We start from the raw sequence: 19,570 nt of genomic DNA on the forward strand, positions 1-19,570 counted from the left end.
AGAGACCCAAAGTTTAAATCTGAGGGAGGCCAAGTGGTTCATAAGGTTTGATGCCTTAGTGCAGGGATGGGGGAAATACAGCCCATGGTTCATTGTCTATTTTCATAAATAAAACTTATGAACACTGCCACTCCTACTTTTTTACATATTGTCTATGGTTGCTTTTGTGGTATAGTAGTAGAATTGAGGAGTTGGTATGGAGAGCAATTGGATTCTGATTGCCTAAAATATTTGCTGTCTGGTCCTTTACAGCAAAAGTTTGCTGACCTCTGCTATAGAGACATAAGAAATGAAGAACAAGAGCATAGCCTTTATATATATATATATATAAAAAATATGATGCTTTTGGTAACCAGAAATATTTCAGTTTTATCCTGTGGACAAATATCCATTGAGAACCTGCTTTGTGTCTGACACTGGGTTTTGCTGGTATAATCTAGGAAGAGGCTGGGTAGCAGGAAATTAATTAACCAGTATGTAAATGGTCAAAAATGGAAATGGTGAATGTAGAATTTTATTTTATGAATCCAGAAATAAATGATTAGTAATTCAAAGTGTATACAAGGAAGAAATTTTTTAAATATAGGAAAAATATGAAAGGAATATTTTTACAGAGTTCCTCTGGAGAGGCAGAGTGTGTTGCCATTATAGGAATTAATGGTCTAAGACTTGAACACAGGGAGTACATGGGCCTCATTACGGGAAATGAATAGAATTGTTTGTGGAATTAAGTTAAGAATAGTAATTGCTCACACAGCTGTTTTTAAATAGCAAATTGTGTTAGGTAATCAGCAAAAATTCACAAAAATGTACTTGATAGTTATACAGAAACTGCTTTATTGGTACTGACTTATGGTCGTAATGGGTACTATAAAAACAAACAAACAAACAAACAAAAACCCTTTGTATGCAGTTTTCACACTGATATAGCATTGTATCTTTTTTTTTGTTTAATGTGTAAGTGCAATTGTAATATTTTCACCTTTTTTTCTAACCACCAAACCCAAATATAATTGCCTTGTTCAAGAAGAGCAGCAGCAAGAACTTTATGAGCTCACAGAGCAATGAGGTGTACTCTTACTGAAAGGAGGAATATGTTTGATTGCTTTTCTGTCTTCCTTCTAGATAAAAATGGAATGTTTTATTTGTGTGACTGGATTTAGGTCTTTCTAATTTGTTTTTTGTTTGTTTCATGTAAGTGTATTTTGTTTGACTATATTTCCATCCTTTTTCTGGCATTTGGATTTTCTTTGGACTCCATTTTAGGTTTTTTACTGACTTTAACAATGCCTCTGTCTTTTGTTTTGGTTAGCTTCTCTAGATTTTAAAATACATCATTAACTTTTCACAGACTATTGAGAGTTAATATTGTACAACTTCACATAAAATACAGAAATCTTTTGACCTACGTGTCTGTTTTACCTTATGGGTCCAGTTGCTCATCTCTATGCTGTTATTGCCTTGTGTATTATATTTAAAGGCATTGTAACTCCTATGAGATAATGTTATTTTCCCTTTAAACAGCTGTGTTTTAAAGACATTAAAAGGAGAAAGTCTTTTTACTTACTATGTTGATGCTTTTTTTTTCCTTCCTCAAGATCCAGGTTTCCCTCCAATAACATTTTCTGTCAGCCTGAAGAACTTATTTTAGTGTTTTTTGTACTGAAGTTAGTTGGGAATGAATTCTTAAATATTCTTTTACTTGAAATTGTCATTATTTCACCTTTATTCTTGAAGGATACTTTTGCTCTCCCTGTCCTTCTGTCCATTCCCAGCCCGATCTCCAAGCACTTTAAGGATGGTTTTGCCACATCTGTTAGCATCCATAGTTTCTGAAGACAAGTCTACAGTAATTTGAATTGTTCCTCTCTATGAAATATATCCCTTCCTAGTAATTTTTGAGGTTTTTCTCTTTAATTTTGGTTGTCAGCAATTTGATTATGATATGCCTGTGTTTGGTTTTCTTTGTGTTTGACCTGTATGACTTGGACTGAGTAGAGTCTTTAATGGGCAAGTTTGTCACATTTGTGAGTTTTCTGGGGGGTCATTATGAAAATATTTTTCCTACTTTGTTTCCTCTGTTCTGTCATTATCATCTGTGGCTAGCCTTTTAATATCTTCCCCTTAGGTCTCTGAAGCCCTGGTTATTTTAATCTTTTCTTCAATTGAATAATTTCTGTTCATCTGTCATCAAATTCACTTAACTCTTTTCCCTGTTGTGTCTCTTCTAGGAAATTTTATTTTAGATATTTAATTTGCTGTTTAAAAAATGTTTTTGTTTTCTTTTAGATTACTGTTCTTTTCATTCATTACCTTCATGTGTGCTTTCCTCATTGAGCACATTTATAGTATCTGTTTTTATGTCCTTGTTTAAAAATCTCAACCTATCATTTTGAACTTACCCTCTGTTGACTATCTTTTCCCTTGAGATTGAATCACATTTTTTACCAAGGAATTTTAAATATTGTCAATGTTATTTGTGGAAATTTTGGTTTCTTTCGTGGTCCTTCAAGGTTTTTTTTTTTTTTGTTTTTGTTTTTTTTTTGTTTTAGTGAGCCTTTAATTTTGTTAGACTCAAATTCTAACTTGGCTGAGGATAGCACCTGCTCAGATCTCATTTTGTTTGTCTGTCCTCAGCTGCAAACTGACTTGGGCCTGTCCTTTAATGTGGGCTTAAAGACTGGGGCAAATATATACCAGAAATTTGGCACTTTTTTTGGGGCGGGGGTGTCTTTTTCCTTTTGGAATTCTGTCCTGACTTTTTGGTGATTGTGGCTGTTCTGGCTCGGTCCTCTTTTTCTTCAGGCCAGGAAGACAATGGGTTTTCTGTTGTAATTGTAGTAGCTTGAGCTTATGGATGCTTGCCTGCAGGACAAAGTTTTTGGAATGGGAAACTCACCTGTTCTGGTCTCTAAGACCTATTAAAAAGAGCAATTCACTCATCCTGGTACCCCATATATACTGAGGATTAACTGTGTACCTCCCTCCCTCCCTCCTTCTCCCCCTCCCTCCCTCTCCCCACCTCCCCGCCCTCCAGGATTTATTGAAGCTATTTGTAGGAGCTTTCTGTACCATATTGAAAGCAGAGTTCTTCTTGTCACTTTTAGGATTTCCCCTACATATTTGTAATCTGCCCTTAAAGATAATACTCCTTTTAAAAATAATAATAATTATTTCACTCATTCTTGAAAATTTACTTAGATTGCTTGACATCATTGTTTTATTTTAGATTTTTTGGGGGGTGGGTAACAGGGATTGAACTTAGGGGCACCACTGAGTCACATCACCTGACCTATTTTGTATTTTATTTAAAGACAGGGTCTCACTAAGTTGCTTAGCGCCTTTCTGTTGCTGAGGCTGGCTTTGAACTCCTAATCCTTTTGTCTTCGCTGCCCCAGCCTTTGGCATTACAGGTGTGCGCCACTGTGCCTGGCTGATTATTTTTTTTAAGCTTCCTTTTTTGTTTCTAAGTTTTTATGACAGATTGTCATGTGAATGCACTAATTTTACATTTCCTTAATTATGCAGTAGTCATCTGAATGCAGAGTAGCACTTTTCTGCTAGGTACCAGAAGAATGTAGAGATGAATAAGTATGTTACATCCTATAAAGTTTTGTTGATGTGATATACATGAAAAGAGTCATTTGTGTTTAAGACAAAAATAAATGCAAATTAATTTCTGATTTAGAATTAATTAATATAGAACGCTTTAGGGGAAGGGTATTTAATTTTAGCTTGAATTACAGAAATTCAATAGGTAGGAGAAAGATTAGGGTGGATTTTCTAGGGCAAGGAATTAGTGGAGATAGAATATAAATATATGATCAGTCTTCACATGTTTAGGGAATATTCGGTTAATGTCTTGAGGATGGAGCATTGAGTTTGTGAAGGGGTATAATAAGTACTAAAGCTGAAAAGGTAGATTGAGACCATGCTTTGGAGTGTGGATATCATTCCTGGAGTAGCAGAGGATCACATTTGAGGAATGAATGGATTTGACCCAGTGTTCTACTTGCTTCTCAGGTGCAGTGGGAAAGCCCTTTGTTTTTACCAGAAACTCGACTGCTATTTCAAGAAGACATTCAGAGATAGTTCAATAATTAATGTCTCTTTGGACAGAGCAAATCCTCTACCAGGTCACTAGATGGTTTTTATTAAAAAAATCCCCAAATTGGGGGATAGGGTTGTGGCTCAGTGGTAGAGTGCTCCCCTAAGCATGAGACACTGGGTTTCATCCTCAACACCACATCGATGTAAAAATAAAGATATTGTGTCCATCTAAAAACAACTAAAAAAAAATATTAAAAAAAATCCTCAAGTTGTCTTCTGGGAACTTGTTAATTTCAATTGTTGCCCATCAGGTGGTTTTTATTTTTTTCTTAGAGACCCAACATTTCCTTACTGCCCTGCATCTTACCTCTTTTTTTTAAATTATTAATTAAATCACTAGATTTTCATGTTTAGTTAAATCTTTATGTGGCCTTTATGTCAGAGTAATGTGGTTATTAACAATAGCATATCTTTGGAGATTATTTTCAAAATTGGCCATGATGTTGATGAGACATTTATTATGATATTCCACTGTATATTGTCACTAAAGACTTTACGATGAATTTGTATTTGTAAATCTTTGTTTTCAACAATGCCAAACAAAAAATGTGCTTGAATTTTAAAAGGTGACCTGAAAGGATGATTCCTTCTAATCTTTTTACAGACTTAATTTCTCACATGTGTTTTGTTTTTAAATTAGATTGTTTTATTTGACAGTCTATTGCACAGAATCTCTTGTAAATAAAAACAAAAGCTTTATAACCTATTTTATACCTTAGATGAGGCAGCATATCTTTAAATTCCTCTATGACATTAATATTTCCCTAGCCTTTTCCCCTTTTGTTTTTTTTAAATAATTGTAGCATAATAACAAAGAACTTGCTATTCTAATTTATCCTGTGTTGCAGTGAAATTCAGGAAGAACAAATTGATAGATTATTTCACGTGTATTTAAAATCTGAAAACTACAATGAAAAATGTTAGTGGTAGGTTTTTAAATGCATATTACATAAGTTGATTGCAACCTTTGAATCTTATGTAAAGGAATATCTTACTAAGTGAACAATTGAATAAAGAATCTGTCAAAGACAGACACTTTCATAGCTTTGGTTATCAGATACAGTTATCAGATACAGTTTTCTTTCATCAAATCATTTATTGAATCTCCCTATAGCAGATGGTAATCCTGCAACGTATATTACTTTTCACTTATTTGTGACAGTGCTGGAGTTTGCAATTTTTCGAATGTTTTACTTGCTAGAATAAAAAACTCAATTTTATTGCTGGAAAAGACAGTGTTTGAGGGGATTCAGTTGTATAGGCACCCCTATGCTCTTCCTTCCAACTCCATATGTATCTCTTCCACAGGGCTGGAGTCTAATGCATGGTGCCTAAGCATTGTGGCCATATTGGCTTGCTATTCTCACTGCCTTTGCTGTAGGGATGTACCACTTTCCTTTCTTTGTTCTTTTTTATCTCCCTCTTTCTTCCTTTCATTGTTCCTCAGCTTGGTAAACTCTCCCAATTCCAGTCTTCCTTCTCTGTTTACCCTAGTGTTTGATTTTCTAGGGAAAAGTCATAGAAGAAACTGGGTTGTTGTGTCAACAGCTTTGCACCTTTTTTCAAACCTTTTTACCTCTAGGTGGGTCTTGTCTGAACCTGTTTGCATCTTGAGTGATGTCTCCCTGAAGTGCTTTAAACTCTGTAGTGTTGATAATCTTTGTTTGTAGGGCCTCTGGGGAAAAAGCAGTTGTTTAGGGCATACAAAAATCATTTCCCTTAAAAGGAATCTGTTTCCAGTTTTTGGTGATGGATGAAAACCTAGAAAAGCCTTTAGGAAGGACTCTGTTTTAGCACTACGAGGGGGAAAAAGTGGTTTTGAAGCTGAGAGATGGTTTTATGATTGACTGTAGATAGAGTCCTCATTCAAAAACAAATGGTGGTAGTGGTGGTGGTGGCAGTGAAAGAGAAGCAGGTAGACTGTATCTGTGTTTTTTTAATTGAAAAGGGAGTAATTTAATGCTACACAAAGACTATCTGGTCCTCAAAGAATATTACTTTCTGACATCTTTTTAATATTTTTGATTGTAGGTGGGCAAATACCTTTGTTTTGTTTATTTATTTATATGTGGTGCTGAAGATTGAATCCAGTGCCTCACACATGATAGGCTAGCACTCTACTGTTGAGCTAGAGTTCTAGCTCACTTTCTGACATCTAGAAAATGCAGTTTCGACTTTTTGTTCCTTCTCCCAACCTCTGAGAGAAATATTGGTATGTTTATAGTTTCTGATTTGCTTTTAATTACTAAAGGAGGCAGATTGCTTTCATTAAATTCACAAATCATTGTCTTAAAAAATGAAGCCTAAAATCCCATGTTTGTTCTTTATTGGAAAATACAAAATAAAAGTAAGCATAGTTTTTTAAAAATGAAGCATGTGAAATAAAACATTTTAGATTTTGTTTAAATTGGTTTTATTCAGAAAGGCAGGTACTAAGAGATTCTGTATATAAAAGATTTTAAAAGGAAAGGAACATTTAAATTTGTATATAAATTCTTGATTATCCTTTAGAAAAGAAACAGGACAGATTAACTTACCAGAAAGTTCTAACAATACTCTAATTATGTCTATCATTCAGTTATTTCTAAGCCTTAGCCTTCTCTTAAATCTGTTATTTAAGTCTGTAAAGGAGCTAACTTCTCTAAAATTATTTAATTTACATGTCTGTACTAGACATGACAATGAAATAAAATACATGGGAATGATATATTTTCAGATATATCTTAACAGAAATGTTACCCCTCCTCATCACTGTTTTGTAATTGTGGTGTATTTACTTGTTTATTAGATTTTGACTGATTTGTATAATATCTATGTTAAGAAGTTCATCTTCTATGTTCAGTTTCTTTCTTCTACTTACCTTGGTCTTAGGCTAAAGCTTTCAACGCTTTATTATTCCTGTCATATTTCTGTGTTTATACATCTGTTGTCTTCAGTAAAAAAGAGTCATTGATACAAAAAGATGACTCGTGTCTTTGTCAGTGCCAGCCACGACCATTTACTTGGAGTCTGAATGTTAACAATAAAAGTACAGAGCTCTGACTTTAAAACCTAGCCAGATCTTTGTTATTTTATAGCATCCTTTAAACCCTTTGCCACATCCAAGAGCAGTGATATGTAGTGTTCTTTAGCTGTTGGCTCAATTACCTAATTAATAACTATTTTATTTAATTAATGTTCATGTTTCTCTGTGGAAGGAATTAGTGCCACTTAATAAAAAGAGTATATGGTTTCAGAGAATTTCATCTCTTTTAAATTTTGCCTGAGATTTATCTGTTGCTAGCACCCATCTTTTCTGTATTTTCTTTCACAAAATGTATTCAACATAACGTGGAAGTCTCATATTAATCATGCTATAAGAAAATTCAGTCATACAAAGAATCAATTGTGGTCTGATTGTTTTCATTAGAATGGGACTAATCAAAATAAGTTTTCATTATACAATCAATGAAAGTGTGGTGTTTTTGCATATAATTTTCATAAAATTAGTTGCAGTTTCATGTTCCATTATAATGTAGGTAAATAGTTTTGTAGGTAAATAGAAGCTTTTGTTTTTTGATTGGGTCTTATAGGAATTCTATCTGCCACTCTGTAGTGTTGGTTACACTGAAAATGTTTGGTACATAGTTCATAGGTAACCGGTGATACTGGAAAGATGATCACAAAGTGTTTTTTACATGACACTTTCCAAGTTAGTAGATGCTTTCTTAAAATTTGAAACTTTAATAAGAAAGTTTCTCCCAAAATGAACAGAACATTCTAAATTTTTATACATAATTTCTGTTTTCAAATATTCTGGTTTACTTGAAATTGTACCAGGAATATTATCTATACACAAATCACCTTTATCTACAGAGGATACATTATTCCAAGGCCAAATTCTGTACACACTTATTTTCCATTTACATAAAACCTATGAGAGGGTTGAATTTTTAAGTTGGGCACAGTGAAAGATTACAGTAACCAATAATAAAATAGAGCAATTATAATAGATATATTTGTAATAAAAGTTATTAAAAGTTAATTGTTTATTGTAGAATTTTCCATTTACTATTTTGAAATTGTAGTTTGCCAGGGTAAGTGAAACCTTGGACATAGAGAACTACTGTATGAACACTATGTTTTCTCTTTAACTCTTTAACATGTTTTAACAGTTCTTGTTTTTTTTTTTTTTTTTTAAATCACTTGCTACAAGAAGTATAGACATAAAAAAGAATAGAGTTCTAAGAACTGAATTCTTATTAATTAGGATGCTTTGCTTTGGAAACTCTCACCCCCTTTCCCTGTTATTTTTATTTTATTTCATTTTTTAATGTTGTAGTTGGACGCAATATCTTTATTTCTATTCATTCATTCATTTATTTTTATGTGGTGCTGAGGATTGAACCCAGCGCCTCACATGTGTTAGGCGCGCGCTCTACCGCTGAGCCACAATTTTGTTACCCATCCCTTCATTTGATAATTCTGTCCTATAAAAGAACTTTGGGAACCATGGCAAGTTACCAGAGAGATTGTGGCATTTTATTTACCATACACCACAATTTCACCTAAATTGCAGAGGCTTTCCAGGAATGTTCTGAAAGAGAAAGAGGGCCTAAATAAATTTACTAGAGTATTGTCATTGTAACACCTTGATTTTCACATGCACAAATGAAGCAAAGCCAGTGTTTTATATTTATCTTAGTAAAAAGCTCAATTTGGGATTAGGGAATATACCCTCCTAGGAATCAACTATATGAAAGACTGGATATGAAAGACTAGAATTATCAAAAAAGAAAAGGCAGAAGTATCAAGTTAGGAGATCTTCAATTCCTCCAACTTCATCTGGGGACTGATGGGGAGGTAAAATAAAGGAACCCAAGCTTCAGAAGGTGCATTAAGAAACAAAGAATTGGTTTTTTAGTGATGGTCACTGATCCTTTCTCACAAAGTGGTTCTGCTTTTTTGGAATTAGATTGTGTGTAATTTTAGAGAACGTTAAAGTGTTACCAACAAAATTACTAGGGTAAGTTGTCATGTTTTGATTAGTTTTGATATAATTAATGTTGATTTGATATGGTTTGATATAGTTTGCCTTAATTTGATATCTCTAGTAAGGAATATCTGATCACTGATCTGATAGAAATCAATTTTATAAAATTGATATTTGTTTGACTTGCTTCATTCATATTTTTGTGGTTTAGGAACTAAAGTTTCATATTTTCATGTAGGCACTAAGCTAGAAGAAGTTTAGAATCTACTCATAGGAGTATGAGTGGATGGGAACAGAAATGGAGAAGTCTAGAATGTTAAAATATCCAAAGAAATATTTTAGTTCTGAAATTCCATAATTACATAGGGTATTGCTTAGAGAATACTGGAATAGTGATGAAGGAACTCTGAAGTAACATCTTCTTCAGATTCCTAGGGCAAGGATTGATATTCAGCTAGTTCCATAAAAATGCAAGTATACTTACTGAATGTGAATTAATCTCTGCTATACCATACAAAAACATCCACCAAAATATTTTTTTTTTGGATTTATATATTTTACTTTTTTCTTTCCTTAGGTATGGATGAACGTGGAGGTACAACATCTTGGGGAACAGGTGGTCAACCAAGCCCCTCCTATGACTCATCTAGAGTAAGTTTTCTTATTGACTCTATTTTGGGGCGATACTGGGGTTTGAACACCCAGAGGCTTGTAGGTGCTTAGGCAAGCACTAGTTCACTGAACTGTATCCCTAGTTGTTTTTTTTTTTTTTTTTTTTTTTTAAATTTTGAGACGTGGTTTCAATAAATTGCTGAGGATGACCTTGATCTTGTGGTTCTCCTGCCTCAGCCTCCTTATTAGCTGGGATTACAGGCATGCACTACCAGGCTGGCTCTTATTAATTCTTGAGTAGAAAGGTAAAGATAATTTGAATAAGTAATTTCTTTGCTATGTGAACTCTTAGATAAATGAAGATAATTTATTTTCATGAAGATAGACTACTCAGTCACTTCACTATAGACTTAATTCTTATTAAAAACTGTCATACTTTGGGGATTTATTGTATTTTGTGTTATTTCTGTATTTGAACTTGCCTGCAGTACTCCTCATGAAATCTAGAGGAGCTCAGAGTGCCTCATTGTATTTATATAGTCATGTTTCTTTGTGCTAATTTGATTTGAGAAATGGCATTAGCTTTCAGAGCACAGGCTTTCAGCCTCTCCTCTTCTAGTCTTATTCTACTTGCCACCAGCTATTTCTGTGAGGAACTATACAGTCCCATTTCTTAGAAAGATATCAAAACAGAGACGACATTTTTTGGTTGACAATTAGGAGAAAATAAGACCAAGCTAATACTGTTCTACATACAGAAAGTTCAAAGATTAGAACCTTTTTTACAGAAACAAACAGAAATCTCAAAAAAAAAAAAAAAAAAAGGAAAATGAAAAATTAGATCAAAGAATTGCAATGAAATTATGACTATGTTCCCAGACTCACTAGTAAACTGGTGAGTTTAAGAGATAATTTCCCAAAAGGCCATATTTAAATGAATAATGAACTATTTCTTATTTCTCTCAGAATTAACCAAGAGAAGATAAACAGGAATAAAATTTATCAGTTCTTAGCCCTTGAAGTGAATTGGTTTAAATAGAAGTAAAACTGAATGTGTGATTGGAGTTCATAGTCTCAGAATGGATTATAGCCTTTTGCATTGAAAATGCTCTGTTAAAGTACTTCTTAAAATAATGAGGTTTTGCTGTTGTATTTGGTCATAGTATGTTTTATTTAAATACTTTGTGAAGAACTGGATTAGTTATGTGGAATCTTAGAGACTGCAAAACATAGGATTTTAAGTTTTTCCTTTGGGAATCAGTGGCTGAGAAATCTACACTGCAGTGTAAAGAGCCCTGTGCTGCCTATCTGAAGACTTGGATTTTACTGTTGACATCACTATTAACTAACCAAAATTTAATCTTGGACACATTATTATTATTGGGGATTGTTAACTAGATGGATATACACATTTCTTTCCACCTTTAAAAGTTTGTGATACTTTGAATAATATTGTGAATGAAAGAGGTAGGTTTCCTGTTTAGATTTTGGAAATAACAGCTTTATTTGGTGGGGAATTGACAATATGCTATTTATTAATATTAGAATATTTTCTTTTAAAGGCTTGAGTTACTGTGTAATAATAGGTTATTTCTTAGAGTAATTTAAATGGTGCATTTGTATTTGATATTCATTTCCTTCTCAAAGTTTTTTGTTTTCCTACTTGAGCACTATATAGGATTTTAAAAGAATATAATAATGTATCTAAACATTTATGTAACTTGTGATCCTGGAATTAAGTTTAGCTTCAGAGATGGGATCCAGAGAAAACTCTGCCTTTCTTCTTGCTATTTGATTTATAGGTTAGATGTGTAATGCTGTCTTTTATTCCTATTATATTATTTTGAGTACAGGTTATTTGCAGTACAATGTTAGAATTGATTATATAGTGAAGTAGTTTTCTATTAAAAAAAAAAAAGATTAGTCTTTAGGTATTCCCAGCCTACTGTACAACCTTATTTGTATTTCACCTTGTTTATTTGAGTGATCAAATAGGATGATGATCCAGTGCTATCCTTCTTTATTTTTGTTCCTACTGAAATCCACTTTTCCACCAATTTCCCTCCTTTTATTGTGGTCATAGTCTGACCCTAAAATGATTTAGTGAGCTAATGAAAAAGCCACATTGTTTGTTTGCTTGTTTTGTTTTCTGAATCCAATTTTAAACTTTCTTCCCCCTTTAACTCTTCTCCCTCAGAGAGATACTCATGGTTACTTTTGAAGCTTCCCTCAGGACTAATTTTTATAGGAAGATTATCAACTTTTAGTGTTTCATCATTAGATACTGTTTACTGTCTTCATCATGTTTTTCATAATTTTAAGAATAAATGGTTATAATCGTGTTAATAAAACTCTAATTTGTCCAAAGTAATTCATTCTTCTGCCTATTTTATCATGTTGAGGTTTTTAAATTCCTGTTTTATATTTTAGTACATTGAGGTTTTTAAATTCAGAAATAAATATTAGATGTTGGCTAAAAACAAATTTTGATATACTACCACTAAAATAGTTAACTCAATGTAAACTTTAACAAAATTACAAATACTTTTGCAAAAATCATGTGAAAAAATTAATTTAGATTTCATTACATTGTATTGACTGTACATTCCATTACAGAAAATTGCATTGTTTAAAATTGAGTCAAAATTGATTCGATTTTCATTAACATCACTGAATAGAAAATTTTGTTATTTTAGTTTTCATAAAATTTGAAGGGCCTGGTATACAAAAATAATACTGAAAAAACTACAGAGTACTTGGATGGAGTTATGAAACACACGCTTTTGATTTACATGGGTTAAACTATATAAGCTGCTGTTTTCCCCACTTTTTGGCCCAATTCAATGCTATAAGAGAAAAAGAATGATTTTTTTGCAGTAATGTAAAACTGTATTTGGCACATGAGCCCTATTAATACTGTATGTCATATACATAGTTGTATAGAAGGGGCTATACAAAATCATGTAGGTTGAATTTAATATTTATTTAACAGCTTTTCAAAGGAAATCTTTGTGTGCACCATACATGGGTCCTAAATTTACCATATAGATACTAAATTTAAATCTGATTCTAAGATATTTTTCTAGAATAGTAGACTTGTGCACATGAGCTCTAGAAAAGTCAAGTAGTGAAGAGGCACAGATTTTCCTTTAGTATATTAGTCTTACATCCCTTCTCTGAGCATGGAAAAGTCACTTAAGCAGCTCTCCAGTTAGCTGCGGCTATCCCTCTTTTTACCAAATGCACCAGAAATAGCCTCACAGTGTAGATGTAGAGGTAGTTAAATATCTGGTCATTAGAAATATCCACACAGAACCATTTAGTGAAGAGATTTTATGAGGTAGACAAGAAATATAAAGTATTTTTAGAAGAAATAATAGACATATTCAGCTTTTTTAGGAAATATGGATTTGAAGCAGGACGTGTTTGAGGCAGTCAGAGGAAAAGAGCACTGCATTTTACCCTTAGATCTTTCTACCCTTGAGTCTTGGTTTCTGTACTTTTAAATGCCTGCTTACTTGTGCAGAACAAAAATACACACATAAAAAGAAGAAAAGAGCATCATAATGTGAAAGATACTTTCAATTTTTAGAAATTTTATAAAAGTCATGATCAAGGTACACTTGATCTTAGCCAAAAGGCTGAGAAGCGATCATGATCAAGGTAAAGCATCAGAGACAAATGAAGAATTTAAGTCTAAGGTAGTATAGACAGGGCAAAAAGAAATTTATTTGATGAGTTTGTCCCCTCCCTTTCTTATCCTTTAGTGCAAAGAAATGCTTTCTATATTTGCTATTGTACCAGGTATAAAAGCCAAATATAGCATAATTTTTCTTTTTTCTTTTCTTTTCTTTTTTTTTTACTATAAAGAAATGATGACTTATTCTAGATTCAGATTTTTCTCCCTCTTGATACCAGGGTGATTCTGACAAGTTATTTAAGTCCACTGTACTTTAGTATATTTATCTGTGAAATGGCATAATGATACCTACTTCATAAGGTTGTTTTGAGTGTTAAATGAAACAATCAATATACATAAAGTGCTTAGATCAGTGTCTGGTACATAGTGCTATGCGAGTGTTGGTTTTAAAACTGTTTCTCAAAATTTGTTAGATCTATATATAACAATTACATAACTGTAAATGAAATGAGTACATTTGCAGATATACTATATTTTAAGTGTAATGACTGAGAATTATTTGCTCAATTAGTCTTACTTAATATACTTTAATTTCTTTAGATCTATAAAGGACATAAATAAAATCAATTTTTCTTCCCATACAATTGCTCACTTCTTTTTTGGGGGGAAGCAAAAACGTCTTGCTATTCAACTTTGATGTAAAAGTTTTTGTGTCTGCCTGATATGATGTTTTATACATAATGTGAGCTGTATATGTGTTTGCTGACTATAATCAAATTGGGGAATAATGATTATATTTACTAGGGTAATTGGATTTGGAGATTAAGGAAGGAAAACTTTAAAATTGACTTAAGATGATGAAGTTTGATGTAGATGATAGTAATATTGATGGTAGTAAGACATTTGTCCATGTTTATGCATTGTTGACCCTATGGTGATTCTACTTAGAAAAGAATTTCATTTAAGATCAAAGGTAATGGATACTTTTATGTGATCTTAGAGAAGTTACTTTACCTCTCTGGGTTTCAATTTTTTATCTCTAAAATTATGATAATTTTATACATATCTTGTACAGTTTTAGTGAAGGTGAAATATAATAATAGCTATTAAATATTTCACTTATTGATACTAAATGGAAGCTGCTTATTATTAATATTACCACTGTTATCAACAAATATCTAATAATTTAATGTACATTTTCATGGCTATATTTCCTGATATGTCTGATCTTTTAAGTCAATGGACATTTCAAGGGACTGTGTTGTCTTAGTTTCTCTGCCCTCTTAGCAATGTTACCATTAATCTAGATCAAGCTCTAAAGAAAGAGGAGTTTTCTGTTGTTATTCTTTTCTAAAATACCAAGTTTTTCATTCCTTCATTTAAAAGGTAACCTTCAGTTTGCTGGTAGTAAAGTACTCAGGGATCATATTTATAGGTGCCATCAGGGATCAGGAATTGGCATTCATTTTCTTTTTGTGATAAAGTTTGCAGATTAAAAGTCATTTGTATTTTTGCTCTTTCTTCCCTGTGCATTTTGCAGTATTATAGAGTTTTCAAACATGAAAGGATGTTAGTTATCTGTTTATACTCAGTCCCTTTATATGATAGTTGAGGAAAACAAGACTTGGAGAGTTTGAGATTTTTGCTAGTTTCACAAAATACACGAGATCTGGATAGCTGTATGACTATTTAATGACAGCCTCTGATGTAGAAGTCAGACACTGAATATTATGCTAGTGTATTTTAATATTCTTACCTTAGTAGCTCCCAAGTCAAAGAACTGGCCTAAATAGTCTGCCATATTCTGAAGGAGTGGGAGAGGAGAAAGGTGAAAAAAAGAAGAGGATCTGCTGCTGGTGAAAGAGGATATGGGGAATAATATGATAGAAAAATTTTCCTAGCAAGTATAGTGTATTGTGAGGTAAAATAAAATTTAAAGACTAAGCGTTAAAATTGACCCAGCTGATTGATGGAGAATCAATGTCTATTTCTGGTATTCCTAATTCTTCCCTTTTTGGCTCTGACCAAGTTATTTCTGTTTAGCCCAATGCCCACCCCCACCCCATGCCTATCCATTGATAGAAATGTCATGGATACTAATTATTTCACTACAATTCTGGACTTATGCCTGTTAGCAAAGAAGGAGAAACTGCCAGTGACATGGTAATGAATTGGCTTTAAAATACTTCATTTAGCTGATGTATATGACTCAGCACAAAAGGATTTTAAATAAGTAGATATATTTTGAGGCCTTTCATTTTAATACTTGCTGTGACTTCCGCTACCTTCAGCAATGAAAGGATGCCAGGGTTCAGCTTATTTAGACAGCACCAGCCGCGGTTGCTTCACAGAACATTTATCAGGAACACACATGGACGGCAACCTGATAGACCAGATCAGGTAGAAAATGAAAATGCGAGGTTAGAAAGACTTTGGAGTTGGTCCAGTATTCTAAATTTTGTATAGAAAGCCCTGCATTGGGAACTTGGGATGAAGAAAACTATATTCTTACTTTAGTTTTATTTTTTGTTTTCAGATTCTGTGGAGACTAAAATTAAGTGTGTAAGGTTATCTGGATGAGATGAATGTTGTTTGTCTTGCATTTCCTGGACATTTCTGCCACATGTGGCTAAAGGGAACTTTAATTTTGCTTAGTGCTCCTTCCTTTCTTAGCAGGTATTCAATATCTTTTCATCATGTGCAAGAGCTTTGCCAAGAGCCACTCCATAGTTTGTAGATAGAGAGCTAGATATGGGATAATAGAGCCTTGGCTTCCTTCATATACTATCTATAAAACATACAGAGGTCATTCTGACCTCAGTAAGGATTATACTGGCTGGAATTTTGGATTGACCAGTTGAGTAGTTCCTTTACATTTGACAGCAGAGGCCATCGGAATTTCTAGGGCAGAAGGAATATGTTTTCCTCTCCCATTGGAGCGCAGTGGTATGAGAACCTCCCTTACAAATAAGGATATTAATAAGTGTCTGCTTTTAAGAAATTTTTGCTTCCCCAATTTTAAGATTCTGAGATTATTAAATGTATTCAGTTTTTGAAATATTAAAGGTAAAGAAATACATACATATTTTGGAGTTCAGGAAATATGCTTAGAAAAAAGTCATATTTACCAAAGGAGTTACACTTTAAAGCTTAAATTCTTCTAAGATAGCAATGGAAGAGCTATTATATGTAGCGAATAATGAATTCCCAAAATAATGTCATTGGTATTTGAGGTGGGGGAGAGAGTGCTTTGAGTTGTCAGAAAAGAGTTACTAGATAAGACAGTGGACATTTGGGTGAATAGAGGGGAAAGAAAGACAACTTTCTGAAAAGGTACAATAAGAGGGACTCAAGGACAAAGGCCTCCAGTGACTAACCTCAGTATAGAGTAAGTCAACTCATTCTGTCCATGAATGTTATGAGACTAGTAGCCTTTCTCTAAAAGAAATTGGCCTATCCTTCAGGGAGTAGGTAGCTAATTAAAAATAGACTTTTATTCAGGGAATGAATGAATGAAGCATGGATGCAAAATAAAAGAATGACAAATTATAGGACAATGCAGAAAGGTTAATTACATAAATCCATTTGTGTTGAACTAAACTTAGATTAGGATGATAGGAGCCAGATTATAAAGGAATAGAAAGCAAAAAAATCTCACAAAGTAGGAAAATGAAAGTTGGCCCTCCCCCCCCATACTAGGTGACTGGGAAAGATATAAAATCATTTAGATTCACTACTCCCACAGAAAGAGGATACCTGAATTAAATTTCCATTTTTTTTAAGACTGTGGCAAGTAGATATGGTTATTTAAACAAATATCAGATCATTTGATTTTGATAAATAAAATTTATTTACAAGTGGGAAAATCTAATCATATGAATAAAAAATTGCTTTTATTGTCCCTTATTTGTCAGTATTCACGGGTAATTAAGTTTAGGATACCTTTAATGTAGCATAGGTATTTTCTCCAGATTGTTTATTTGCTAATGTTTTATTTCTGAAGGGGAAAAAGGTATAGTTTTTGTAGCTACTAGGAGTTCAAATGGAATAATTAGAAAGGACACACAAATTTTGAAATAGTATTTTATGCCTCTTGATCTCAGGTACAAAACACGAGATGAAGCAGTTAAATAGCAAAGCAAGACAGAAGGGACAGAGACTTAAAGTAAGTGTTTTCTATATATTGCATCTATGTTCCCATTAATCTCTGTTTTGTTATGTAACTGCTCCTTCAGAATGTTCTGAATGTGAAGAAAACTATGGGTAATAAAAGGGTGTATTTTAAAGTTAGGTTTAAATAAACCCATGAGAGTACGTATTTGTTACTCTTGGTGGTATTCAAAACAGCACCTACCTGTAAACTGTAATCTCTGTAATCTGTAAGTTCTTGGATAAGAAAAACGGGGTTATGATGATATGATGAGAGCACCTTTATATCTCTTGCCCACAGAAATCACAAACTGACTGGGTTACCCATTGTTCTGTTTTATTCCAGTAAAAATTGTTTTTTAGTCTCACCTTTATTCCTAGAGACAACAACTGTTGAGATGCTCCATTTTAGATCTTTTCAGAAAGAGCCTTTAAGTTCATTTCTCCCCTTAATGTGAGTTTCACTTAATTTAGTATGCCTATACATCTGTATTAGGACCTATCTGGTCTTTACAGTTCTCTCTTTATTTTCTCATTGTTTAAATTTTAAAGCTAACAAATAGAAATCATATCACATTACTCTTTCAATCTTTTTAATGTCCCTTCTTGTAAATTCTTAAGTTCAGTCCCTCCCTTCCTCCCTCCCTCCCTTTTTTTAAGACCATTCCTTTAGTATTTTTCTGAGATTTCTTAGCAGTGGAAATAAAATGCAGGAGATTCTGAATAGTATTTTTAAACCCACTTAACTTATTTTTATTAATAGTAATAATTATAACTAGCCTTTTTCACCATATACAGAGTTCACTTTCTTGTGTTGCCTTCATTGATCTTTATACCAAGTCATTGAGAAATCTTCATTTTAGACATGAGGCTCAGAGATATGCCTTACCAGAAAGGCATAAAAAGTCACCGAAGTAGTTGTTATTCTTATTTGTCCAGGACTTTATGGAAAGATACTCTAGGAATATTAAGATGGTGATACTACCAACATTTCTTATAAGAATACTGTCCACATTTTATATGTAAAGCAAAACAAACACAAGACACAAGCCATTGAATGAATCAGATAGATTTGCTTCCAGGTTTTTTCCTTATATTTAACTTGCATAAATTAATTTTTGAGTCTCTCATTTCTCATCTACTAAGAGATTGGTCTCATGAGGAGTATGTGGAAATAAACTAGAGGAAGTTTTAAAAAATAAGTAGCACATATCTGGAATCTATAGGTGTGTATTCCTCTTTTTACCACCAGTCTCATGAAAAGGTACATGTTCATTCTCTTTTAAAATCATATCGTGAATTTGAATGCCCAACAAGAAGTTCTATAATTTAGAAAAAGTAGATTTCATTTATGAAATTAAAGCTATCACAAAAGTTTATTGCATTACAGATTTTAGGAATTTGGACATTATTGGGAAAACGTAATGGGGCAACTTAGATTCTTAGAATGTACTTTATGACAGAATAAAGATTCGTACATTTTCAGTTCCTCAAATCTTTTTAAAAGAATATGTATCCCACAAGGTAGTTATGAAATTCAAATGAGCATATGTATGTCAGAGGCTTAGCATGATCAATACATTTTAGTTCTTTATGTAATTACTTTTCTTGTCATATTCTCTGATAATTTTATTAGATTATAACAAGCTTGAAATGTTTCTCTTTGACATATTGAACTCATTCTTAAATCTTCATGTTATCAAATGAAATAATTTTAATGTAATTTTGTATCATAATTAGTATGGTGCTTTGTATATGGAGCAGAATATATTCTTTGGTGTTTAGGAAATTATTCTGAATTTATTTGTGATTAAGCAATAAAGTACCAGCTGTCCTGTGTCAAATACAATAATGCATAGCTCAATGGCGGGGGCATGTTTTAAAAAGAAATGTGTTGTTAGGTGATTTCATCATTGTGTAAACGTCATAGAATATACTTACACAAGACTCGATGGGATAGCCAGCTACACACTGAGGCTATGTGGAATAGCCCATTGATTGTTCCTAGACTCCATAATACAGTACTGAATATTGTAGGCAAGGGTACACAATGGCAAAAATTTGTTTATTAAAACATATTTAATAAT

At 32.9% G+C, this 19,570-nt stretch overlaps 1 protein-coding gene and 1 pseudogene across 9 annotated transcripts in view; one reads left to right on the plus strand and one right to left on the minus strand.

Annotated features, from left to right (window-relative positions):
- Tcf12 (transcription factor 12) overlaps positions 1–19,570 on the plus strand; it is a 351,984-nt gene that overhangs the window by 119,461 nt on the left and 212,953 nt on the right. For 8 of the 9 annotated variants that reach the window (XM_076850834.2, XM_076850837.2, XM_076850836.2 and 5 more), the window contains exon 4: positions 9,660–9,733. In XM_076850834.2, coding sequence (XP_076706949.1) covers positions 9,660–9,733 — 74 coding nt within the window. Of the gene's footprint in view, positions 1–9,659; positions 9,734–17,437; positions 17,500–19,570 lie in introns of those variants that run through there. The other variant, XM_076850843.2, reaches the window with a different exon arrangement.
- On the minus strand, positions 13,198–13,347 carry LOC143396216 (U2 spliceosomal RNA; annotated as a pseudogene).

The sequence above is a fragment of the Callospermophilus lateralis genome, chromosome 3, assembly GCF_048772815.1.
Source record: "Callospermophilus lateralis isolate mCalLat2 chromosome 3, mCalLat2.hap1, whole genome shotgun sequence".
Lineage (NCBI taxonomy): Eukaryota > Metazoa > Chordata > Mammalia > Rodentia > Sciuridae > Callospermophilus > Callospermophilus lateralis.